The sequence below is a fragment of the Chiloscyllium punctatum genome, chromosome 11 (assembly GCF_047496795.1).
Source record: "Chiloscyllium punctatum isolate Juve2018m chromosome 11, sChiPun1.3, whole genome shotgun sequence".
NCBI lineage: Eukaryota > Metazoa > Chordata > Chondrichthyes > Orectolobiformes > Hemiscylliidae > Chiloscyllium > Chiloscyllium punctatum.
Genome location: NC_092749.1, coordinates 116610234 through 116637625, shown reverse-complemented (window position 1 = coordinate 116637625; position 27392 = coordinate 116610234). Strand labels below are relative to the sequence as shown.

Genomic DNA, 27392 nt, shown 5'->3' with positions numbered 1-27392 from the left:
CCACAACATCTCTTATCTTAGCACACTTACAAAATGGCAACTTTGTCAATTTTAGTGCGCCTGATGCTATCTCAACCATTGGCCACTCGATACATTTGAACCTATACAGAATCAACTGGTCATCCAGCAACGAACATGATCCAGTCCTTATATGTGTCCATTCAACTCAGATTAGAAGTAAAGATCTTAACTAATGTACCCCTTTACTACCAAACAGCTGACAACTCTGACCATCCCCTACAACTCCCTAGCTCTGCTCCATCTCAAACTACTATTCTACAGCAGGAACCACTTAAGACAGAACTGCGCCCCTGTCAAACATAGGAATTTCCTGTGATGTACAAAAACAATGAGACATAAGTCACAAATATCATTGTACTTGCAAGCCTTTACTCAGTGTACATAGACAATTCTTCCAAAACCACCTCGCAGCATATTTGAACATGCCCAAAATAATCATGCAGCAAAGAAATGTTAATTTTAATTCAACTGGAATTAGTCAGCTCCCAAAGCAATTTTCCCCTCTGCAAGATCTGAGACAAATGCTCTTACAAGATGCAATTCCACATTGCCCAGGAAAATTTATCACGTGTGTATTACAGACACTGATTATCTCTCAAATCAGTATTCATAAGGAGAAACTGATTTATTCTCTTACTGCTTCCTCTGTCCCTAGCTGTGATATTATTCAACTAAATGTCTAGCTGACATCAAGTACTCCTGAGTACCTTCCACAAGTCAGCAAGACAGTTCATGCTGACAGACTATTTGTCAACACAAACATGGTCATCCAGCTTCAATCCTAACAAAGTTCAGACAGACACATGTTTCAATTGTGGACAGCAATCATAGCGGGAAACCTGGCTTACATGTCTTTATTCAGATATAAAACTACCGTCCCACCGTCCCTCAAAATGACCCCAACAGAAATATCCAGTTGAAGGCCATTCCAACGGTGGACTAAGAACCAAAGAAAGAAGAAAATGGTGATCATAGTCCTGGACATTTCGATCATATTGAACATATTTAAAGAGATTGAAAGAATTGCTTTTTGTCATACAGAGCACTATTCGCGGCAGTCTGGAATCTCAGGGCGTTGTATTCAGACAGTCAACATACAAAATGAAGATTTCAGTTAAGACATGTTCAGCATAGGAATGACTTGCTAGTTTTAGATTCCCACAGCACTTTTCAATAGCTTCTATACTAGTAATTAAAAAACTTCCTGTTTTACCTCAAGGAGTTCAAAACTTGTAACCATATTTGATAAATGCTTTATTTTATGTTGATGTTACAGTATTCTCTTTATTTCTACGACAATAAAAAGTAAATTGAAAGCAGATATCTGGGCTGTACTGAAGTAAAGTAACTGTCAAATTAAGCATCCCCATTTTTAAATGACATAACATCTGACTATCTTCCATCATTGTTACCAGTTGTTACTAAATCATCCCAATATCTGTTTGCACTATTTGCTCCACTTACCTGTGCTCCCATTTCATTGTACAAGAGTTTCAGAGCTGTTAATTGCTCATCCATTAATTTGGGGTTGTCAGTCTGCTGTTTCTGAACAATTTGTCGCCCAGTCTTTATTACTGTCTCCACCTCAAGCTTCACTTCGCTCAGTGTTTTATACAGTTTCTAAATAAGAGAAAATCTTTTGATTAGCCAACGTGGCAACAGAAGATACCAACAACAAAACTAAATTACGCATGTAATCTAGATGTGTTTATCTGTGCGGGGGTTGAGTAGCTGATGGGAGGGAAGTAATGTTCCAATTGAAGAGTATAATAAAGTTCATCCTTAATTCAGTGATTGCGACAATTCCATTTACTTTCAGATCACAATTTGCAAAATGCACGCAGGATAATTGTAAATAAGATGTCGAATTGCAATTAAAATATTCATAAAGGTGCTCTGGCATTTTCTAAATTGGAATCATTGTGTATCGATTATGAAAAACAGATGAATGTTCAATGTTTTATAAACTAAGTCTAAAGTGTAGTATTCAGAAAAGTAAATGCAACTGAAAAGCCAATTATCTGTAAATTAATTTTAAAAGAAATGTATTTTTAATTAAATAGTTAGTTGGTGATAAAATTGACAGTCAGCAGGGTAGTATATTTCTCCTGCGGAACAGGTGGTAATCAGACCATTTGAACATTTCTAAAGATGACGACTGCAGGAAGTTTATCCAATTACAGCTGCTGTCACACTGCATGGATTGATTGGAGCAACAGTGGGACACACATAGCAGCATGCAGGGGGCAGAAAGCCTCATAGACAGGAGTTTCAGAGATGTAGTGCACCCAATGTTCAGGCAGAGACATAGGCGGCCACCAGAAAGGGGAGGAGGCACCAGTGGCTCTCCCCTCTCTAATAAGTACACTATTTTGGATATCTAGGGGGAATGCGGGGGAAGAGAAGATCCACTCAGGGGATGGCATCAGCATCAGCCAGAATGGTGGCTGTTATACAGCAGGGAGGTTCGAAATGCAGAATAGCAGTAGCAATAGGAGACTCCATAGTCAGGGGTTCAAGCTTTTGTGGCCACGAAAGGGACTCCAGAATGTTCTGTTGCCTCCTTGAGACCAGAGTCAAGGAAGCCTCTGAGCAGCATATTCTCAAAGGGAAGGTGAGCATTCAGATGTTGTGGTACACACTAGTACTGACAATACAGGCATGAAGAATGATTAGGTCTTGCAAAGTGAGTTCAGGAAGTGAGGTAGTAAGTTAAATAACAGGACCATTTGGCTTGTAGTCTTGGAATACTCTCCCTGTGCCACGTGCCAGTGAGGCTAGGATATGAAAATAGTACAGATAGATATGTAGGAGGGAGAGCTTCAGATATGGATGCCTTGCAGGGCAGGTGAGACATGTACAAGGAGGATGGGTTGCACTTAAACTGGAGAGGGCACCAATATCATGGTAGGGAGGTTTGCTAATGTCACTCCAGAGGGTTTAAACTAGTGTAGCTGGGGGCAGGAACTACAGCAAGTGAAATGACCAAAGAGGACTTAAAGATTAAGGCCAGTCAGGCTCAGAGGAAGAACAGACAAGGACAGGTTCCTGAATTTGGCAGGACTCATGTTCTGAAGTGTATTTGTTTTAACATGAGGAGTATGACATGTAAGGCAGATGAACTTAGAGCTTGGATTAATATATATAACTATGCTGAGACAGTGACAAGGCTAGCAGCTTAACATTCCAGGATTTAGATGTTTCAGGTGTCAAAGGGAAGGTTCTAAAAGAGGTGGGGGAGTTGTGTTACTGACTAGGGAGAATATCACACTGAGGGATGACATCTTGAAGAGATCATCCACTGGGGCCATATGGGGAGAGCTCAGAAATAGGAAGGATGCATCACTTTTGATGGGGATGTACTTAAAATCAGTGGGAGATAGAGGAATACATACATCTCCAAACTATAGAAAAACATATGGAGTACTGTGTCCAGTTCTGAGCTGCCCAGTTATAAGAAGGATATTATTAAGCTGGAGAGGGTTCAGAAGAAATTTACCAGGATGTTGCCAGGTATGGAAGTTTTCAGCTATACAGAAAAGCTGAGACCTTTTACCACTGGAGTGTATGAAGTTGAGAGGTGACCTTATAGAAGTTTATAAAATCATGAGGGGTATAAATACGTTTTTAATGGTGGGTCTCTTTTCCACAAGATGGAGAAGTGCGAGACCAGGGGGCATATTTTTAAGTGAGAGGAGAGAGATTTTATAAAAGGCATGAGGAGCACATTTTTCACACAGATGAGGAAGAGATGGATGGGGTGGGCGGGGGAGGGGGGTGAAACGCAGTTACAACCTTTAAAAGACACTTCGATAAGTACATAGATAGGAAAGGTTTGGCTGGTTATGGGCCAGGAGAAGGCAGGTGGGACTAGTTTAGTTTGGGATTATGGTCAGCATGGACTGGCTGGACCGAAGAGTCTGTTTTCGTGCGATATGACTCTCTAAGTATGCACATATGTGAAATACAATATACAAAAATGAGATAATACAAACAATGAGAAGCAAAAAGATAAATTTCTAAAAAAAAATCCAGGAGGCAGATTTAACATCTTGAGCCCAATAAGACTCTTCTTTAGGCAATAATAGACTTGTTGGACTACATAGCCTATTAGTTTAACAATATTTCATGCTGCTTACCATACAATTATCCAATTGGGGCTGTATTTCCTCAGGCTCAACACTCCTCATGTCCAATACATGCAGTTCTGTTCGAACGCTGTCCAACACATGTTTACAATCTAACATGCGCTGCTCAAAATTTGCTGGCTTCTGGAAAAGTTGGAATTTTGTTGACACTTCTCGAAGTTTCCTCTGTTAATTATACAAAATGTCAAACTAGTAAAGACTGTTGGGCTGCACGGTGTCTTTTGTTAGTTTACGAAAGAGTGCATAGAGCAATCTAGGAATAGCACAGAAATATCAGAAAATGGAAGTATGCAAACTAACGGAGTGACAGATTTAAACTATATACAGAGCCTCACGGCACATGGTCAGCAGCCCATAGTGACCAAAAACTTTCTGTGCATTGCATACAAAAGCGTACACATTTACAAAGGTAAACATAAATGAGAATAAAGTGAAAACCCAAACTACCGTATAGAGTCCTCAGTGCAGCAAAGGCCTATAGAAAGAAATATAGGGACATAGTGATACACACATGTAAGAAACAATTAAGGAAGTATTAGTAGCTGAAAATGTCAACATTTATACAAAGAAGCACTGAAAAACATACAACTGTATTTAAGCTTTGAAGAGTATCACAGAAGTTTCAGAATTAGAATAATTTTCAATTTGTATCAATTAAAACTCTAAGATACACGGCCTGGCCATCGTCACTCAATGTGCAGAAAGTTGAGAGAGTAAAATAACGCTGATTGGAGACAAAAGAAACAACTGACTTAAATCTAACTTTTTTTTGTGAAAGATCAATATCACTGGGCAGTTTAGGAGTTCTTCCAAGAAAGCCCTCTAAGTTTATCACATTAGATGTCAAACCTCCCAAACAGCTTTCTGACCTTAGAAGTAGGAAATCATTTTATTTCCTCACATGCATTTTAGTTACAGTTTAAGCTGGCGGAACTCATTTTTCGTTATAGTTTGAGTACGGGAGAAAATCAGCCATACTCATACTTGGTCAAACTAATCCAAAACAGAAGAGCATGACAAGTATATATAAGCATAGTCCTACAAAATATCAGCATTCAAATTTTCCAATTTCATCCTCTCATACATTCCTCCCATACCTCTCATAATACTCTAATAATACCAACCCCTCCCTATTTATTTAGGCCACCTCATTCCTTCTATCCCATTCCATCTTTCTAATCCCTTCCATCAATGCAAGTTCATTCTTTCAATACAACTCTGTTCACACTACCCCACTGCACTATTCTACCCCTCCCAACAATCCCAATCCCTGCTCTTGAAAGCCCATTGCCCAATCTCCACTACATGCCTTTTATGTCAAATCTTCAGCAAACAGCACCACCTTTATCCCTCCAGTTCCTGGTGCACAACTTCTCAGTCCCATGCCTTTCAGCCAGGATATCTTTGAGCTCTACTTACTGTCCAATGTTATTTTTCTTCATGAACCCCCCTATCTCTAACTAATTTTACCACCATTGCTGCTATCAAACATTGGCAGCCACATACAGTCTTGATCCAACCAGTCCATGCTGAACATAATCATAAACTAAACTAGTCCAACCTGCCTGCTCCTGGCTGACATCCCTCCATACCTTCCCTATTCATGTAACTATTTAAATGTCTTTTAAATGTTATAATTGTACCCGCATCCAACAATTCCTCAGGAAGCTCATTTGAAACTCGAACCACTCTGTGTCAAACATTTGCCTCGAAAGTCTTTTTTAAAATCTCTCTCCTCCCAACTTAAAAAGGTGTCTCCTTGTTTTGAAATGTCCCATCTTAGAGAAAAGACAACTACTATTAACTCTATCTATACCTCTCATTTTTTTTAATAAAGTTCTGTCAGGTCACCTCTCAACCTCCTATGCTCCAGTGAAGAAAGTCCTAACCTATCCGACCTTTGTATATAACTCAAATCTTCCAGACCCAGCAACGTCCTGGTAAATCTTTTCTAAACCATCTCCAGCATAATATTATCTTTCCTATAACGGAGCAACCATAACTGGACACAGTATTGCAGAAGAGGTCTCACCGATGTCCTGTACAACTACATACTCAAGTGCCTCATGTGCAGGCTCCACCCACTAAAACAACCTACCGGTCAATCAAAAAAGTGTGCATAAACAAAAACTATGTTTACCATACATTACATAAATTTAAGGATTACTAAAGCTAGTTCGGAGTTGCAACAAAAATTGAATTTGTAACATGTATGACTTTGTCTGTATGATTTTAAATACAACATGGACACAAACCCTTCAGTCCAACTCATCTCCACTGTCCAGTCATCCCAACGTGACGCAGTCCCATTTACCAACATTTGGCCCATCTCTCTCGAAAGCGTTCCTATTCATACACGCATTCAGATGCCTTTTAAATGTTATAATTAAACCCACCTCTACCACTTCATCTGCCAGCTTGTTCCACACACACATCACACTCTGCGTGAAAATGTTATCCCTCAGGTCCTTTTTAAAATATTTCACCTCACAGCTTAAATTTACAACCTCTAGTTTTGAACTCCCCCACCCTAAGGAAAAAAAGATCTTGGCTATTCACCCTTGTGATTTTATAAGCCTCTGTAAGGTCACCCGTTAGCCTCCAACATTTTGGGTGAAAAGCACCCCAGCTATTCAGCCTCTCCCTATAGCTCAATTTCAACAATACCCTTGTAAATCTTTTCTGCAGTCTTTCAAGGTTAACAACATACTTCCTATTATAGAATCATAAAATCCTTACAGTGTGGAAACAGGCCCTTCAGCTCAACAGTGGTTAGCACTGCAGCCTCACTGTGCCAGAGACCCGGGTTCAATTCCCACCTCAGGCGACTGACTGTGTGGAGTTTACACATTCTCCCCGTGTCTGAGTGGGTTTCCTCCGGGTGCTCCGGTTTCCTCCCACTGTCTAAAAATGTGCAGGTTAGGTGAATTGGCCATGCTAAATTGCCCGTAGTGTTAGGTGAAGGGGTAAATGTTGGGGAATGGGTCTGTGTGGGTTGCGCTTCGGAGAGTCGGTGTGGACTGGTTGGGCCGAAGGGCCTTCTTCCACACTGTAAGTAATCTAATCTAATCTAAAGTCCACACCAACCCTCCGAAGAGTAACCCATCCAGAACCATTCTCCTACCCTATTATTCAACATTTACTCCTGCCTAATGCACCACACCTACACATCCCTGAACACCATGGGACAATTTAGCTTGGGTAATCCACCCTAACTTATACATCTTTGGATTGTGGGAGGAAATCGGAGCTATTGATGGGCAATGAGAATTTAACCAACATTCCTGAGATTTTTTTTCATATTAAACATATATATATAAACTCATAATTTGTTTCAAGCATTCCAAAACGCAGCATTCAAAGTCTCAATCTTCAGTTAATCCATTCGTACCTGAAGCAAATCCAATTGAGGCCCACCACGAGAGTGAGGTTTGCTATCTAAGAAAGGCAGGCCCCTCATATTTTTCATCTTCATTTCCTCTAAGCTGGCTTCATAGGCTGCAATATCTGTTTTAATTTTCTATTAACAATAGAAAAAAGAATAAGATCGTAAGTCACACTATAACATCCTTGCAGAAAGAAACCAGGGTAAAGTATGGTTCCTCAAATCACAACCAGCCAATCAGCACATTTTTACGTTATGACACTAGCTGACTATTGAGGATACAGTTGGCAATCACAAATTTTCTTATTAACCTTAGGTTCACATTAAAGTTGAGATCCAAATCGCTGTTGATATGATGAGATGGGACTTCCAGAGGCACTTGATAAACTGCCACACAACAGACTTGAGAGAAAGTAGCAGCTCATGGAGCCAAAGGGACAGCAGCAACATGGATACAAAATCATTGAGCGATAAGAAACAAAGAGTAATTTCTGGCTGGAGGAAAGCTTATAGTGGAGTTAAACACAGACAAGTATCGAGACCTTTACTTTTCCTGATGTGTATTAATGACCTAGATCTTGGAGTGCATGACAATATCAAAGTTTGCAGATAACTAAAAACTTAAAGCAGTGTAAATTGCTAGAAGGACTGTATAGAACTCACAAGGTCATTTAAAGTCACTAAAGTAGATGGATAGGTGACAGATGAAGTTCAATGCAGCAAAAGGTGATGCGTATTGAAAGCAAGAACATGGACAGAGAACATAACAAAGGGTATAATTCTAAAGAGGATGCAATGGCAGAAGCCCCTGGGTGTACATGTAACAGATCATTGAGGTGGCAGAACAGGTGGTGAGAGCAATTAATAAAATATACAGTATCCTGGGCTTTATTAATAGTGGCTTAGAATACAAAAATAAGGAGTTAACATTGAATTTGAATTACACTTTTGTTAGACCTCAACAGAGTATTGTGTACAATTATGGGCACCTTTCTACAAAAAGAATGTGAACACATTGAAGAGAATGCAAAATAAATTAACAGTCAGGGTTCCAAAGATGAGAAAATTCAATTATGAGGACCATGTTGAATTCAGAAATCTTCTCCTTAAAGAGAACAATATCAAGAGAAATCTTTTAGAACTTTTGAACATTATGATGGGGCTGGATAGAGTAGATGGGGATAAACTGTCTTTGTTTGTAGAACAGGCATAAGAACAAGAGGAACCAATTTAAAGATTTACCTTAAGACCATACGTCACAGGCCATTTAGCCCATCACGCCTGCTCCGCCATTCAACAAGATCATAACAGATCTGAAAGTCCTTTAACTCTACTTTCCTACTTTTATCCTGAAACTCTCAATTTACTGATTAAAGATCAATTAAACTTGGCCTTGAATATATTGTTCGACAGCCATCCGTAATAAAGAATTCCACAAATTCACTATGCTCAGAGAAACTCCTCATCACTGTCTAAATGGGTGACCCCTTATACTGAGATTATGCCCTCTGGTCCTAGGCTTTTCCACAAGGGAAACCAACAACTGTACATCTACCCCGTTAAGCTCCTTAAAATGTTTCTATGTTTCAAGAAAGTTGCCACTCATTGTTTTAAACCCAATAAGGAGTGGCCCAGCCTGCTCAACCTTTCCTCATAAGACAGACCCTCCAAATCTGGGATCAACTTAGTGAACCTTACCTGGACTGCCTCTAATGGCAGGGGTTCTGCAGACTGGACAGGCTGAATAACCTCCTTCTGTGGCATATCACTTCTGTGATTCTACTGAGGGTGCAGGGACATTTTATTGATAAAACTGCGGTTCCACAATAAAGTAGACATTGCAACAAAAGGATGAAACCGACTGGAGAATTTCAGCAGATCTGGCAGCACGTTTGGAGAGCAAACAGGCTAATGTTTCAAGTCCGATTAACATCGCACTTCAGAATTGTATTAGGGTTCCGTTTTATATCAGATCTTCAGCATCTGCAGTTCTTTGGTTTAGTTTACTACCTTCAGACAGCTTTGATTAAAATTAGTATCAATTCACACTTCATGGTTGAAATATTCACAGAACTGTTACAGTACAGAAGGAAGACTTCAGCCCATTAAATCTGTCAGCTCTGCACTTAGTACCATTTCCCTACCTTCTTCAGGTAGACAACCCTTTATCCAAAATCTGAAAAGCTCCAAAGTCCGAAGGATTTTTTGTGAAGTTTTTTCTCATTAACAAGGTTGTTTGGTGTGCAAACAGTTAACCCAAGTCGACATCCACTCGATGCGTGTCACTCAGGTGCAACATGGAGAACGTGGCCCAACACTGGCAGGCCTCAATTCTGTCTCCAAGGCCTGCTTTACTCAGTGAGTTTTGCTCCTCTGGTAAGATTTTTTAAAATTTCACCATCAAACTCTCACTTACTCTGAAAAATTCTGAATTCTGAAAACCAGCTGGTCCTGAGCATGTTGGATAAAGGTTTATGCACCTGTACCAGTAACCCTGCATATGTTTCCTTTGAAAGGTTCTGACCTGAAATGTCAACTGCCCTTCTCCTCTGATGCAGTTGGACCTGATGTGTTAACCCAGATAAGTCTAATACCATTTTGAATGTTTCGAATGAACTTGCCTCCACCACACTTGCAGGAAATTGCATTCCTGATCATGAAACACTTTCTGCACAAAGAACACCTCCTTGTATCAGTTTTGCTTCCTTTACCAATGATTTTAAATCTGAGGCATCACATTTTTGATCTTTTCACAAGTAGAATAGTTTCTCTCCAACTAGCTTGTCCTGAACCTTCAAGAATTTGAATATGTCTATCACAACTTCTTTCTCAGCCTTCTTTTCTCCAAAGAAAATTGCTGTAACCTCTCCAATCTTTCTTCATTATAGAAGTTCCTTATTCTTAAAACCACACTTGTGAATATTTTTTGCATTGTCCCGAATGCTTCACATCTTTCCTAAAGCACAACACCCAGAACTGAAAGTAATACTCCAGCTCAGGCCAAACCTGTATCTTGTATAATTTCAACATACCCTACTTGTTCCTGTATTCTATGAGTTAAAAAGTGTGGCGCTGGAAAAGCACAGCAGGTCAGGCTGCATCCGAGGAGCAGGATAATCGACGTTTCGGGCAAAAGCTCTTCATCAGAATTATGTCCAGCATCTGCAGTCCTCACTTTCTCCTGTATCCTATGACTCTATTAATAAAGCTCAGTATACTATATGCTTTATTAACTGCACCTTCAACCTGCCCTGTCACGGTCACTGACTTATACACAAATATACCATAGAATAATTTTTCTTGCCTTCTATAAGATTTCTGAAGGACAACGTTTTGATTTTCAGTAGATCGTGCTTCAGCCTCACCAACTCCTTCATTAGATGATATAATCACTTAGTAACAATATCTTCTGTACTTGTGATGGCATATGGGGGCATTCAGACTCTTACATAATGGCCTAGTGGTATTATAGTTAGGCTGTTAATCCAGAGATCTAGGTAATGTTCTGGAGACCTGGTTTCGAAACCCGCCACAGCAGAACTCTAAAATCTAGAAGCAAGAGTCTAATGATGACCGTGAATCCATTGTCGATTGTTGGAAAAAACCCATCTGGTTCACTAATGTCCTCCAGGGAAGGAATCTGCCATCCTTACCCAGTCTGGCCTACATGTGACTCCAAACCCACAGCAATGTGGTTGACTCTCAACTGCCATCTGGGCAATTAGGGAAGGCTTGGCCAGTGACGCCATCATCCCATAAATGAATTTAAAAACTCCTTCATTAGGAGATACAATCATTTAGTAACAATACCTTCAATAATTGTGATGACATATGGGGGATTTCAGACTCACACATAAACCAAATTAGAATAATGCAACAATATCCAGCATTCAAGTTTCATTGTTCTATTATTTAAGGCACAGTTAACACACTAGGAAACCACTACTTGTATTGACACAACAGTAATTAACTTTACACAAGACAACAGGCATAAGTTGGCATTAAAGCAAACTGATTGACCTTTCTATTATAAAAAGCCATCACACTACTCTTTCTGCCGGCCAGTGAGGTCACAGCTAAATATTTGCATGTCTTTGTAAGTCATTGCACCACAAATAATTCAGTCTGCAAAACATTTTGTGTCATGATAACATGTAAACACAAACCTTTACGAAATAGAACTATTCAACGTTAAATTATACAACTGACATAGATGTCACTATAATAAAAGCATGACTGTTCCCCCATATAGTAGTTCCTGAACTCTTACAGTTTAAATCTAGAGGCTACACAATAATTTGCCAAGAATTTATTAACTCAGTTTCCAAGAATACCCTTTTTGAAAAATTTTAAAATGTTTTTCCCATCTTGCAACCCCTCAACTCCTCCAGACCCTCTCACTCTGCCTTTGCAGCTCCTCTTCCTGTGTCCCCATTATAGCTCCTCTTGTTGCAGGCTCACATCTCTAGCCTTTCCAGTCCCCACCCTCCTACTGCTACTCGACTTGGATCCTTGCCCTCACTGGCCTTGCTCCACATCCTCAACTGCTAGCCTCACTCTTTATCCACCCTGCAATTCTCACCAACACCACCACCACCTCATCTTGCTCCAGCTCTCACCTACAGGCTAGCTCACTGGCCTCTCTCACCTTCCCAGAAGCCTCACTTCCTGCCTCTCCCTAGTACACAAATGCGCCAGTCCCAGCAACAGTCTGGTAAATCTTTTCTGAACTCTCTCCAACTTAATAATATCCTTTCTATAGCAGGGCAATCAGAACTGTGCACAATACTCCAAAAATGGCCTCACCAACATCCTGTACAACCTCAACCTGACATCCCAACTTCTATATTCAATGGTCCCAGCAATGAAAGGTAAGCATGCTAAACGCCTTCTTAACCATCCTGTCCACCTGATACACATCTTTCAAAAAACTGTGCACCTGAACTCTTAGGTATCTCAGTTTGACAACAACACACAGGGCCCTGCCATTAACTAAAGGGGAACAGACAGCCACTGCTGCAACTGCAGTCATGATTCCAGGATGGTGTAATGCCTCCATGGTGCCAGGGTCAAGAACATTCTAAGGATGGGCAAGGTGATCAGCCAGGGGTTGATTCTGTAACTGCACCAATTGCACTGGCAGAAAGAGGAATACAATCCTGCAGATAAGGTTTATGGAGCTAGGAGTGAAATTGAAAACCAAAGCCTCAAAGATATTAATGTCTGTTTATTCCCATTACTGAGCACTGAAACAGGCACTTTGAACTAATGAATATGTATTGTTGTAGGATAGCCCAAAATGGCCATGGCACATGGGATGGTGTCAAGTCCTTTCATTAATTATATAGATTAAATGAAACATTTCTGTAACCTGAGCTTCTTGTGGCATTTGTAAGGCATCTATGCGATCTGTTAAATACAAGGTTAACTGCTTGTCCAACAATCCAAGTGACTCCTGCAGGTCATGTATTCGCTGTTCATTTTCTTGAGACATTTGTAAATGCTGCTCCAATGAGATTTGCTTGTTCACAGCCTATAAAACAAACAAGGTGTTATGATCCCAGATGAGGATAATATTGGAAGTCAGATCCCAGAATGAAACTTGGCTTAAAGAAGTTGCTTTTTTTTCAGTTAACCATGTGGTGATTAGTTATGGGGACATATTCACACAAGGCTGCAAACTTTCTTCAACAGAAACAAATTTATCACACAAAAGAAATGAGCAAAAATCAAAGTTATCAGAGTATATGATAGTTAGAATGATGTCAAAACATACAGCATATCAAAGTTTCAATGTTTCCTGACACGATCCATGACAAAAACTCTAGTATTGAGAAATAACACCCCCCTCAACCCCCTCTTTAGGGATCTCTTTAACAAACGACTGACAGCTTCTTTCCCATGGACTGAGGAAACAGTTTGATGAGTCTTTTCCAAATCTACCAAAGTGAACTCTTCACAAATGAGAACATAAACTTCATCATTTCTAATAACCTGAAGGTTTCTAACCAAATTCTACTGATTTGGAACTTTGACAGTTTAAACACTTCAGCTGAGGTAAATGAGTCCCTGAAGTACTCAGGGGAAAACAATCTAAACTGGCTCCTGAACTCAACACAGGTCTCTTCAGATCTGTTTTTTTTATATTACAAACTTGCTCATCTAGTTTCTTCTGAAATGAAAACAAAGCTATTACAGAGACATTATAGCTTTATTTTAACTGTCATACACCAAAAGCATTAATACCTCTCCATTAGCAGCAGGTCAGGCAGCATCAGAGGAGCAGGATGAAGGGTTTTTCCTGCTCCTTGGATGTTGCCTGACCTGCTGCGCTTTTCCAGCACCACACTCTTGACTCTGATCTCTCCATTCGCACCAGAGAGGGACTTGCAGTCACCTGCTCCATGACACTTAGTGGGTTAGCTCACTATGCTAAATAAAATCTTTGATCATGTCTCTTTTAAAAGAAAACTCTAAAAATAAGCCAACACCACTCTCAATATATCCAGAATACAGTTTCCAAAAAATAATATTGATAGAAATTATAGACCTTTCATTATAGAGGACAAAGACACTTAGTTAAAATTCACTACAAAGAAGCCTTATTCAAGGCAGAGTTGGGGGAATCTCTCAGGATATTGCTTACAACTGTGGGATACAGAAAACAAGATTTTCAGGCTGGAACCTATGATGATCCTACATCACATGTGACACTGTATCCTGTACTCTGTTCTGTTACACTGATGCAATTGTATAGTATGATCTCTTTGGAAAGCACATAGGACAACACTTTTCACTGTACCTCAGTACATGTGACAGTAATAAATCAAATTTTAAAAATGACAAATCAGAATAAAGAATCACTGGGCAGTAGTGTTAATTTCGATACAGGTTGAACAGATCAAGTTTGAATTTCAGAGGATTGAAAAACAGTTTTTGAAAAACTTTAATATAATCTTAAAAATACAAATAAAGAGATAAAATCTAGCAGGTTTAACAATTGTGAGGACCAGATGTATTTGAAGTGCAGTATGGTTAGCATCGGTCAACGTCAAAATCCAACTGACTCAAGCAGTCAAATGGTTAAACAGAACCAGTGTTACAAGAATAACAGGTAACAAGCACAGTCACAATTACAGTAATATTCCACAAAAACTTGTCTCCAACTAGATACATTTTGAATAAATTTTGTCGACATTCAACATAATTTCCATAACCAAATGCAGAAATTCTCTTTTCTCTTCAATTCATAATTTAAAATTTTAAGTAGGTTTAGAAGGTTAAAAGGATATGTTCCAACATATCAAAAGGAAAACTTCAGCACACAAGTGAGGTGGCAGAATACAAAATCCAATTAATATGGAAATACATTTTGCCTCCAATTTAGAACACTCAAATACTGATTTGATGCTTGATTTATTACTGAGTTCAGCAGCCTCATAATCTACCAGTCATATCCCACGTCTTTCATTGGGTACCCAACAAACTTGCAATCCCATTATTTTCTTGGCAGTCTGTTAACTTATAACAAAAAAAGTAAATAATCAAGAATAAAATACTTCTCCACCAATCTTAATGAATAGACAAGCAGCAACATCAAGGTATTTAAGATAGCAGATTTGGACAAACGTACTGCGGAGGACCTCCTACCTGATGACTGAGCTCTTCGTACCGAGCATTGAATACCTCCAGTTTTTCACTTATAAGTTCATCCAATATTCCACCATCAATCAGCGTCTGACCTAGTTCACGGATTTGTGTTCGATTATCTGCTGGATGACGGAGTACAGACTCGAGGGACTAAGGGATGGAGAATAAAGTACACAGCAAAATAGCTGAAATGATTCTCCCAGCTAAAACATGTCAGAGGTCAATGAAATAAGTGCAGTGAATAGCATGAGTCATGGGAACCTTATTAGCTGGAGACAATTTAACAAATACATCATTACTAAACAGAACTTGAACTTTATGAATTAAAATATCAGTCCTATCTAACAACTGCAGTATTTTTAACTATGTCATCACCAAAGTAGACAATGCCACTGCAAAATCTCTGTGCAATACTTGGGCATATTCAGAGAAGAACATGTCACTGCCTTAATGGAAAGAGCACATTGTTCTATAAAGGTCATCAGATACAACAGTCTCCAAGTGCAGAACACTATGTTCTTTCAAGAACATGTTCATAACAACATAATGTTCTCACTTTTTTTTATTGACTACAATAATCATTGTCGATAAATGTGGAAAAGGAAAAATGTTTCTATTTCAAAGTAAGATTTTTGTTCGAGATTTGAAGCATTTCCAGACAATAACTTACTTAAATATCATTTATTATATGCATGTTTATGTATGTTGGTTAGCAAAGTTCAGTGCTTCATTTACAAGCCCCTCATTGATGCAGCAACTAGGCTTCTATGCAGTCTGAGCTCTGAACACAGCTTCAAGCAATGCTTAGATACAACTGCAGAAACAGTATGAAGCAGGTTGATAGTATGGAGGTTGTGGGTAGTGAGGCATTATGGGTGCAACTGAGAAATAAGAAGGGTGTAGTTACATTATTGGGGCTGTATTACAGGCCTCCCAACAGTGAGCATGAGGTAGAAGAACAAATAGCTAAACAGATTATGGAAAGATGTAGAGGCAACAGGGTAGTGGTGATGGGAGATTTTAATTTTCCCATCATTGACTGGGATACACTTAGCGTCTCAGAGGTCTGCACAGGGTAGAATTTGAAAGAAGCGCCCAGGAGAGTTTTCTAGAGCAGTATGTCAATAGTCCGACAAGGGAAAGGGCCACATTGGACCTGGCACTGGGGAATGAGCCAGTTGCGGTGGAGGATTTCTTTGGGAACAGTCACCACAATTCTGTAAGTTTTAGAATACTCGCAGATAAAGATGAGAGTAGTCCTAAGGGAAGAGAACTAAACTGGGCCAAGGCCAATTATATCAAAATTAGGCAGGAACTCGGAAATGTGGATTGGACACAGCTATTTGAAGTGAAGTCCGCATTTGATATGTGGGAGGCTTTCAAAAATAGGTTAAAGATAGTGCAGGATAGGCATGTCCCATTGAAAGCAAAGGACAGGAAGGGCAAGATTCGTGAACCGTAGATGACAGGAGAAATTGTACGACAAGTCAAGAGGAAAAGGGAAGCGTACATAAGGTCTCGGCAACTAAGAACAGAACAGGCCCTGGAGGAATATCTGAAGAGTAGGACAAGTCTTAAACGAGGAATCATGTGGGCGAAAAGGGATCATGAAATAGCTTTAGCGAACAGAATTAAGGAGAATCCCAAAGCATTTCACTCTTATATGAGAAGCGAGCGGGTAAATAGAGAAAGGATTGGTCCACTAAAGGATAACGAAGGAAGGCTGTGTGTCGAACCTGAGAAAATGGGTGAGATTAGAACATAGAACGTAGAACAGTACAGCACAGAACAGGCCCTTCAGCCCATGATGTTGTGCTGACCATTGACCCTCATGTGAGGTAAACCTAATGTACGAACTCTTAAATTTCTGTGACCATATGCATGTCCAGCAGTCTATTAAAAATCCCCAATGACCTCGCTTCCACAACTGCTGCTGGCAACGCATTCCATGCTCTCTCAACTCTCTGCGTAAAGAACCCGCCTCTGACATCCCCTCTACACTTTCCGTCAAACAGCTTAAAACTATGACCCCTCGTGTTAACAATTTCTGCCCTGGGAAAAAGTTTCTGGCTATCAACTCTATCTATACCTCTCATTGTCTTGTACACCTCAATTAGGTCCCCTCTCTTCCTTCTTTTTTCCAATGAAAAAAGTCCAAGCTCAGTCAACCTCTCTTTGTAAGATAAGCCCTCCGTTCCAGGCAGCATCCTGGTAAACATCCTCTGAACGCTCACCAAAGCATCCACATCTTTCCTATAATAGGGCGACCAGAACTGGACACAGTATTCCAAGTGCGGTCTAACCAAAGTTTTATCGAGCTGCAACAAGATCTCACAGCTCTTAAACTCAATCCCCCTGTTAATGAAAGCCAAAACACCATATGCTTTCTTAACAACCTATCCACCTGGGTGGCAATTTTAAGGGATCTATGTACCTGCACACCAAGATCCTGCTGTTCCTCCACACTGCCAAGAATCCTGTCTTTAATCCTGTACTCAACTTTCAAGTTCGACCTTCCAAAATGCATCACCTCACATTTATCCAGGCTGAACTCCATCTGCCACCTCTCAGCCCATCTCTGCATCCTGTCAATGTCACGATGCAGCCTACAACAGTCCTCTATACTGTCAACGACACCTCCAAACTTTGTGTCGTCTGCAAACTTGCTAACCCATCCTTCAATCTCCTCATCCAAGTCATTAATAAAAATTACAGTACAGGCCCAAGAACAGAGCCCTGTGGAACACCACTCACCACTGACTTCCAGGCAGAATACATTCCTTCCACTACAACTTGCTGTCTTCTGTCGACCAACCAATTCTGTATCCAGACAGCTAAATTTCCCTGTATCCCATTCCTCCTGACCTTCTGAACGAGCCTACCATGGGGAACCTTATGAAATGCCTTACTGAAGTCCACATATACAACATCCACCGCTCGACCCTCATCAACTTGTCGAGTAACATCCTCAAATAACTCAACAAGATTTTTGAGGCATGACCTGCCCCTCACAAAGCCGTGTTGACTGCATTTAATCAAGCCATGCTCTTCCAGATGGTCATATATCCTATCCCTCAGAATCCTTTCTAACACCTTACAGACAACAGACGAGAGACTGACTGGTCTGTAATTGTCAGGGATTTCCCCATTTCCTTTCTTGAAGAGAGGTATTACATTTGCCTCCCTCCAGTCCTCCAGTATGACTCCGGTGGAGAGCGAGGATGCAAAGATCTTCGCAAGTGGCGAAGCAATCACATTTCGTGCTTCCCAAAGCAGCCGAAGACAAATCTGGTCTGGCACTGGCGACTTGTCAATTTTAATGTTTGTCAAAATTTTCAACACATCAGCTTCCTCAATCTCTATCTGTTCCAGCATGCTTACATGCTCCTCAATGGTTTCATTCACTACAAGGTCCTTTTCTTTAGTAAAGACAAAAGCAAAAAACTCATTTAGGGTTTCCCCTACCTCCTCAGACTCTATACAAGAGTTCCCTATGCTAGCCCTGATCGGCCCTACTCTTTCTTTGATCATTCTCTTATTCCTCACATACGTGTGAAATGCCTTTGGATTCTCCCTAATTCTTCCTGCCAAGCCCCTTTCGTGCCCCCTCCCGGCTCTCCTCAGACCATTTTTGAGCTCCTTCCTCGCCTGCCTGTAATCCTCAAGAGCTGAGCAAGACCCTTCCTTCTTCCACCTTACGTAAGCTGCCTTCTTTCTTTTGACAAGAAACTCCTCCGCTCTCGTCATCCAAGGTTCCTTTATCTTACCCCTTCTTGCCTGTCTCAGAGGAACACATTTGTGCATCACTCGCAACAACTGTTCCTTTAACAGTCTCCACATGTCTATAGTGCCCTTTCCACGGAACAATTGCACCCAGTCCATGTTCGATTAGTGGTGCTGGAAGAGCACAGCAGTTCAGGCAGCATCCAACGAGCAGCGAAATCAAAATTCCGGGCAAAAGCCCTTCGTTGATTTCGCTGCTCGTTGGATACTGCCTGAACTGCTGTGCTCTTCCAGCACCACTAATCCAGTATTTGATTTTCAGCATCTGCAGTCATTGTTTTTACCCAGTCCATGCTTCCCAACGCACGTCTGATAGTATCATTGTTTCCTTTTCCCCAATTAAATATCCCCCCCCCCCCATTGTGCCTGCTTCTCTCCTTCTCCATAGCTACATAGAATGTGAGGCAGTTGTGGACACTATCCCCAAAATGCTCTCCCACCGCAAGATCTAACACCTGCCCCGGCTCATTGCCGAGCACCATATCCAAAATGGCCTCTCCCCGCGTCAGCCTGTCAACATACTGAGTTAGAAAACCCTCCTGAACACACCTTACAAAAACAGCTCCTTCCTAAACATCTGCTCGAAGGAGGTTCCAATCAATATTGGGAAAGTTAAAGTCACCCATTACAACTACCCTACTACATTCACACTTTTCCAAAATCTGCCGACCTATGCTTTCTTCAATCTCCCTACTGCTTTTGGGGGGTCTGTAAATCCTTAATGAGGTGACTGCTCCCTTACTGTTCCTAACTTCCACCCATATTGACTCAGTAGGCAGACCCACCTCAACAATGGTAACTTCTGTAGCTGTGATACCCTCTCTGATTAGCAGTGCTATACCCCCTCCTCTTTTTCCACCCTCCCTATTCTTTTTAAAAGTTCTAAACCCTGGAACATCCAGCAACGAATCCTGCCCCTGAGAAACCCACGTCTCTGTTATGGCCACAACATCATAGCACCAGGTACTGATCCATACTCTAAGCTCATCACTTTTATTCCTGATACTCGTTGCATTAAAGCAAACACACTTTAAACGATCCCTTGGTTCTTTCCCAGGAAATTCCTTCTCACTGGCTGCGCTACCTCTTGCTATTGCCTCGTCTCCATCAACTCTCACCTCCGGTATACAGCTCAGGTTCCCACCCCCCTGCCATACTAGTTTAAACCCTCCTGAACAACTCGAGCAAACCTTCCACCCAGGACATATGTCCCTTTCCAGTTCAGGTGCAACCCGTCCTTCATGTACAGGTCCCACCTTCCCCAGAAGGCATTCCAATTATCTGCATATCTGAAGCCCTCCCTCCTACACCAGCTGCGCAGCCACGTGTTAAGCTGCGCCCGCTCCCTGTTCCTCACCTCGCTATCTCGTGGCACCGGTAGTAAACCCGAGAACACTGCTCTGTTCGTCCTGCTCTGCAGCTTCCACCCTAACTCCCTGAAATCACTTTTTATATCCACGATCCTTTTCCTGGCTATATCATTGGTGCCAATATGTAACGATTTCTGGCTGTTCGCCCTCCCCTTTCAGAGTCTTATACACCCGATCGGAGACACCCGGACCCTGGCACCAGGGAGGCAACAAACCTTCCGGGAATCCCGATCCTGACCAGTGCCTCCACATCCTTCCTATAGTATGTCGACCAAAACTGCACACAACATTCCAGATGTGGCCGCACCAGAGTCTTATACAACTGCAACATGACCTCAAGACTCCGGAACTCAATTCCTCTACCAATAAAAGCCAGTACGCCATATGCCTTCTTCACCGCACTATTTACCTGGGTGGCAACTTTCAGAGATCTGTGTACATGGACACCAAGATGCCTCTGCTCATCCACACTACCAAGTATCCGACCATTAGCCCAGTACCCCATCTTTTTGTTACTCTTACCAAAGTGAATCAGCTCACTCTTACCCACAATGAACTCCATTTACCACCTTTCTGCCCAGCTCTGCATCTTATCTATATTCCGCTGTAACCTGACACATCCTTCCTCACTGTCAACAACTCCACCGACTTTCGTATCATCTGCAAACTTGCTCACCCAACCTTCTAGCCCCTCCTCCAGGTCATTTATAAAAATTACAAACAGCAATGGTCCCAAAACAGATCTTTGCGGAACACCACTAGTAACTGCACTCCAAGATGAACCTTTACCATCAACTACTACCCTCTGTCTTCTTCCAGCCAGCCAATTCCTAATCCAAACCTCCAACTCACCCTCAATGCCATACCTCCGTATTTTTTTGCAGTAGCCTACCATGGGGAACCTTATCAAACGCCTTACTAAAATCCATATACACCACATCTACCGCTTTACCCTCGTCCACCTCCTTAAAGTTACCTTCTCAAAGAATTCAATAGGTTTGTGAGGCATGACCTGCCCTTCACAAAACCATGCTGACTATCCTTGATCACATTATTCCTATCCAGATGTTCATAAAACCTATCCCTTACAATTCTCTCTAAGACTTTGCCCACAACAGAAGTGAGGCTCACCAGCCTATAGTTACTAGGGTTATCCCTACTCCCCTTCTTCAACAAGAACTGAATGATCACTTTGCATCAGTGTTCACTGAGGAGAGGAACATGAATCTTGAGATTAGAGACAGAAGTTTGATTAGTCTGGATCACATTGGCATAAGTCGGGAAAATGTGTTGGGTAGGCTAGAGGTTATTAAGGTGGACAAATACCCAGGACCGGATGGGATCTATCCCAGGTTGCTGAGGAAGGTGAGAGAGGAAATAGCTGAGTCCCTGACAGATATCTTTGTGGTGTCCTTAAATACAGGTGAGGTGCCAGAGGACTGGAAGGTTGCTCATGTTGTCCGCCTATACAAGAAGGGTAGTAGGGATATTCCGGGTAACTACAGACCTGTGAGCCTGAGGTCAGTGGTGGGAAAGTTTCTGGAGAGGGTACTGAGGGGTAGAATCAATTTATATTTAGAAAAGAATGGGCTTATCAGGGATAGGCAGCATGGTTTTGTGCTGGGGAGATCGTGCCTTACCAACTTAATAGAGTTCTTTGAGGAAGTGACCAAGTTGATAGATGAAGGAAGGGCTGTTTATGTCATATACATGGACTTTAGTAAGGCGTTGAAGGTTCCCCTTGGTAGACCAATGGAGAAAGTGAAGTTACATGGTGTACAGGGTGTACTAGCTAGGTGGATAAAGAACTGATCGAGCAACAGGAGACAGAGAGTAGTAGTTGAAGGGAGTTTCTCGAAATGGAGAAAGCTGACCAGTGCTGTTCCACAGGGGTCAGTACTGGGGCCACTGTTATTTGTAATATACATAAGTGATCTGGAAGAGGGTACTGTTGGTATGATCAGCAAGTTTGCAGATGACAAGAAGATTAGAGGAGTAGCAGAAAGCATAAGGGACTGTCAAAGAATACAGGAGGACATACATAGACTGGAGAGTTGGGCGGAAAAGTGGCAGATGGCCTTCAATCCAGACAAATGTGAAGTGATGCATTTAGGCAAGACTAATTCTAGAGCGAATTATACAATGAACGGAAGAGCCTTGGGAAAAGTTGATGGACAGAGAGATCTGGGAGTACAGGTCCATTGTACCCTGAAGGTTGCTGCACAGGTGGATAGAGTGGTCAGGAAGACATGCAGTATGCTTGCCTTCATTGGACGGAGTATTGAGTCTAAGAGCTGGCAAGTCATGTTAAAATTATACAGGACGGGGGGATCCAAGATGGCGGCGACCCAGCAAGTCTGAGTCTATAGTGCTCTTCCCAAGACTTGGGTAAAGTAGGTCACCCACCCCCACCACACTCACCAAATCATTCATAATAGCTGTTAAATTTAATTAGTTGCTTAGTATTACATTTAAGCAGTCTAATACTTAGTAAAAATGACCAAAGGGAAGGGAGCCTGCAGCTCTTAGCAAGCAGGACCCCCTCCCCCACCCTCTCCAGCTGCAGCAGAGGTGTCCACAGCCGCCCCGGGGGACTTACCTACAGTAACAAGCCTTGTGGAGATGAGCTGCAAACTGGACATGAAGATCGACGCTTTTATCGAGGAGTCCCGAAATCAATGGGACTCACCCTCGGCCGCGCTGCAGAAGCATGACCGAGACATCCAGGAAATCGAGCGTCGAGTCAGAGGGACTGAGTTAAAGGCCGCGACCTCCAAAACTACAGCTCAATCAGCCGTGGACTCTCAAACAGCGAGTCCGGACCTTAGAGAATCACACTGACGACCTCGATAATCGAGGTCGCCGAAAAAATATTCGCTTGCTAGGCCTTCCTGAACGGGAAGAGGAAGGCCAGCTTACAGCATACCTGGAGCAGTGGCTGCCACAGCTTTTAAATCTGGAGGCTAGATCAGGCCAGGTAAGGGTGGAATGGGCCTACCGGGTTGCAATACGCGGGCCCGGCTCGAACCAGCGCCCACGCCCGGACCTGTTCCAGCTGCAGAGCTATAGGGAGAGGCAGATACTCCTAGAAGCTTCTAGAAATCTTGGAAAAGACCCCCAAGCTATGATCTATAAAGGATCCAAAGATCATGTTATTCCAGGACTTTTCTCCTGGTCTGAAAGAGGAAGGCATTCGACGAGGTGATGAAGCGTTTAAGGGACTTAAATATTCAGTACTCCTTACGCTACCCAGTGACGCTACGCTTTAACCATGAAGGATCAGTGTATAACTTTGGATCACCAGAAAAGGCTAAGGAATTCTTGGACTCTCTTAGATAAATTCTAAGAGATAATGGATGTTGGTTTACCTTTCCCCCTGCTTTGGTTTATATCCCCCCCTTTTTCTTTCTGACCTTACTGTTTAATATTATCATGGGGGGTGGAGAGAGGGATTTGATTTTCTCTCCCCCCACCCCCCGCCTCCACTCCGCCGGGGTTGTTTCTTTTATTATTTTATGTATATATGTGTGTGTGTATGTATGTATGTGTATGTATATATATAGATATGTGTGTATGTAATATATATATATTATATATATATATATATATATATATACGCTGGGGGGTTTGGTTAGTGTTGGTGGGGGGAGGTGGTTACCTTATTCCATATTACCTCTGTCTTTAGGAGCGGGGTTGTTTCTCCCTTGTTATTTTGTATTGTTATATTTAATTATTATTTGTTGAGGTTGTAATTTTATAGATATATGTTTATATATGGTATTAACATTACTCAATATATCCAGGTGTTGGTATGGGTGGGGGTAGGGTGCTCACTGTTAACTCTAGCTTTGTATTCTATCTGAATTCTCCTCATTTTATTGAAGAGCGCCCGGGTCAAGGGTGGGGCACTGGTTGGGAGAGGATATGATGGACTTTTGGAAAGGAAGTGACACCTCCTGGGAACAAGGGGGAAAATCTCCACTTAGATACGTTTTATGTTTTTTTTATTTTTAGAAATAGTTTTTTATTATACTGTTGTGAGTGTATTAGAGAGCCTTTATTTTTGTAAATTTTATATGTTCTATGCTCAGGATGTTCTGGATAGGGTTTCCCCTCCCGAGGGGTCTCGGATTTGCCCAGATGATTATGGTTGATCAGTCGGTTAAGTGGTGCACCTGGAATGTCAAGGGGAGTAATTCGCCAGTCAAAAGGAAGAAAATATTATCAAATCTTAAGAAAGAAAGAGTTGATATAGCTCTCCTACAGGAGACACACCTGTCGGATAAAGAACACTTGAAATTACGACAGAGTGGATTTGATCAGGCCTTTTTTTCTTCTTTTAGCTCAAACAGCAGGGGAGTTGTTATTCTTGTTCGGAAGAATTTCCCTTTCAAAATCCTAAATCAGATAAAAGACGAATCTGGATGATATATTTTGATTAAAGCCCTCATAAATGGTGAGGAATATGGGATTTTAAATTTGTACTGCCCCCTCCGCACACCCCTTTAAATTTATAACGGAAGCCTTTTCAAAATTGATGGCTTTTGGTGCCCATCATACAATTATAGGGGGAGACTTTAATTGTATTATGGATCCGGAAATAGATAGGATTCCTAAGAGTACTGCAGGAGGATCTCCCAGATCTAGACAATTGGTGGATCTGAACAAAGAATTAGGATTAGTAGATGTATGGAGATGTCTTCATCCACAGGGCAGAGATTTTTCTTTCTACTCCAATCCACATAAATGCCATACCAGAATTGATATGTTTTTTGCCCCCTCGTTTTTTTAAAATTCCATATCATCCTGTAAAATAGGTAGTATAGCAATTTCTGACCACGCTGCTGTATATATGGAAACTAAGGCAAGGAACAATGGGACATCCCCTCGGCATTGGCGTATGGACCTCTTCCTAATGAAAGATAGTAAAGAATTTTAAACTTTTTTAGAAATTAATTCAGGTACGGCTAGCAACCCATCAATGATGTGGGAGACCATCAAAGCTTACACGCGAGGTTTGATCATCTCCTACTCAGCGACCCAGAAAAACATGAAGGGAGAACAACAGCGTCTGCTTGAAGCCCACTTAAAAGCAGCTGAAACTGCATACGCTGATAGACCTTCTATTATTAAATTGCAAAGGATTATGGCTCTTAGGACAGCTCTAAACACTACGCTTACTCAAACGGCTAAGAGGGAAATATTATTTGCAAAACAAAGGTTATATGAATATGGCGACAAACCGGGTAGATACTTAGCATTTCTTGCAAAGAAAAAAGAGGCCCCTCAGACCATTACGTCTATCAAGGGAAGTACGGGTATTTTGACTCATGATCATAAAAAGATTAATGTAATCTTTAGAGAATTTTATTCTGAGTTATATAAATCGCAGGATTGTGAAGATAGGACTAGGAGGATGCAGTCATTTTTTAAAAATTTGACCATTCCGGGTCTAACTCCGGAACAGGTATCGGTCCTAAATGCTCCTCCAACAGTCCAAGAAATACTTGATGCAATTAGGCAACTTCAGAGCAGTAAAGCTGAATTCTATAAAAAATTTACAGAAATATTGGTTGGTCCACTTATGGACATGTATAACTATGCATATAGTCAGGGCTGTCTCCCGCCTTCGCTGAAAGAAGCAAATATCTCTCTTATCCTTAAAAAAGGAAAGGATCCAGAAGATTGTACGTCATACAGACCAATATCCTTTCTAAATGTAGATTTTAAAATCCTTTCTAAAACGTTAGCACTGAGACTAGAAAGGGTACTACCACATATTATAAAGGAGGATCAGACGGGGTTTATTAAGGGCCGGAGATCATCCAATAATATTAGAAGGGTTTTGATTATGATTCAAGCCTGTCATCAGGGAAAGATACCAGGAGTAGTAGTTTCATTAGACACGGAAAAGGCATTTGATAGAGTTGAATGGTCATATTTGTTTTACACATTGGAAAGGTTTGGCATTGGAAAGATGTTTACCAAATGGGTCTCAACACTGTATAATGATCCCAAAGCAGTTGTGGTTACCAATGGATTAATCCTCTGATGTCTGTACCTCGCCTAATCCAAGTTATTAATACATTTAGCGCATTCTCAGGCTATAAAATTAATTTTTCAAAATCGGAGGCTATGCCAATGGGTGGCCTTGCTATGATACTCCACTTAGTGGACGGATCCCTTTTTCCCTTTTGTTGGTCCCTGGAGGGTTTCTTATATTTAGGTATTTTCATTACCCCAGTATTTGGTCAGTTATACAAGGCTAACTTTGTGCATTTACTGGAAAGGATAAGGCAGGATCTCCAGCGATGGGGAGACATTCCAATTTCCTGGCTGGGTAGAATAGCACTAATTAAAATGAATGTCCTGCCCCGTCTCCTATACCCTATGAGAATGTTTCCGGTGATGCTGCCGAGGCTGGCACTACGTAAATTATATGGCTGGTTGGGTTCCTTTATCTGGAATCATAGACGGCCCCTCATTAAGCTGAAGAAGCTACAGCTTCCACAGACAAGGGGAGGATTGGACTTCCCAGATTTTAGGAAATATCAGTTAAGCTCCCTATTAAGTTACATAGCTGATTGGGTCTTGTCTGATCCACAATCAATCTGGTTGGACATCGAGGCCTCTCAAGTAAAATACCCACGTATTAACCTTTTATTTTCAGACAAGAGGAAAATCATTACGGATCACTATGAAAACCCTATAATACTAAACACAATTAAGGCTTGGAATATAATGCGGCAAAATAAGGGTAATTCACATAAAACATCCCCCTATGCACCGATAGTGGGAGCATGGGGATTCCAACCGGGGTTTACAGATGCCACTTTTAAACTCTGGAGATCCAGGGGTATCTCATGTCTAGGGGACCTATTTAAAGAAGGGGTCCTGATGTCTTTTGAACAGCTGCGTCAGAAATTCGGATTACCTAATGGAGACCTCTTTCGATACCTCCAAATTCGAGACTATATACAGAAGAAGACTACGTTATTAGATAGTCTTTATAAATCAGATAGAGAATGTAGTGTC

General features: G+C 41.3%; 1 protein-coding gene across 15 annotated transcripts in view; it reads right to left on the bottom strand.

The window, feature by feature from the left end:
* LOC140483389 (utrophin-like) overlaps positions 1-27392 on the bottom strand; it is a 737248-nt gene that overhangs the window by 434328 nt on the left and 275528 nt on the right. For 14 of the 15 annotated variants that reach the window (XM_072581625.1, XM_072581633.1, XM_072581634.1 and 11 more), the window contains 5 exons: positions 15205-15354; positions 12926-13087; positions 7561-7689; positions 4161-4334; positions 1486-1641 (listed from right to left, as the gene is read on the bottom strand). In XM_072581625.1, the coding sequence (XP_072437726.1) occupies positions 1486-1641; positions 4161-4334; positions 7561-7689; positions 12926-13087; positions 15205-15354 (771 nt within the window). Of the gene's footprint in view, positions 1-1485; positions 1642-4160; positions 4335-4616; positions 4633-7560; positions 7690-12925; positions 13088-15204; positions 15355-27392 lie in introns of those variants that run through there. The other variant, XM_072581639.1, reaches the window with a different exon arrangement.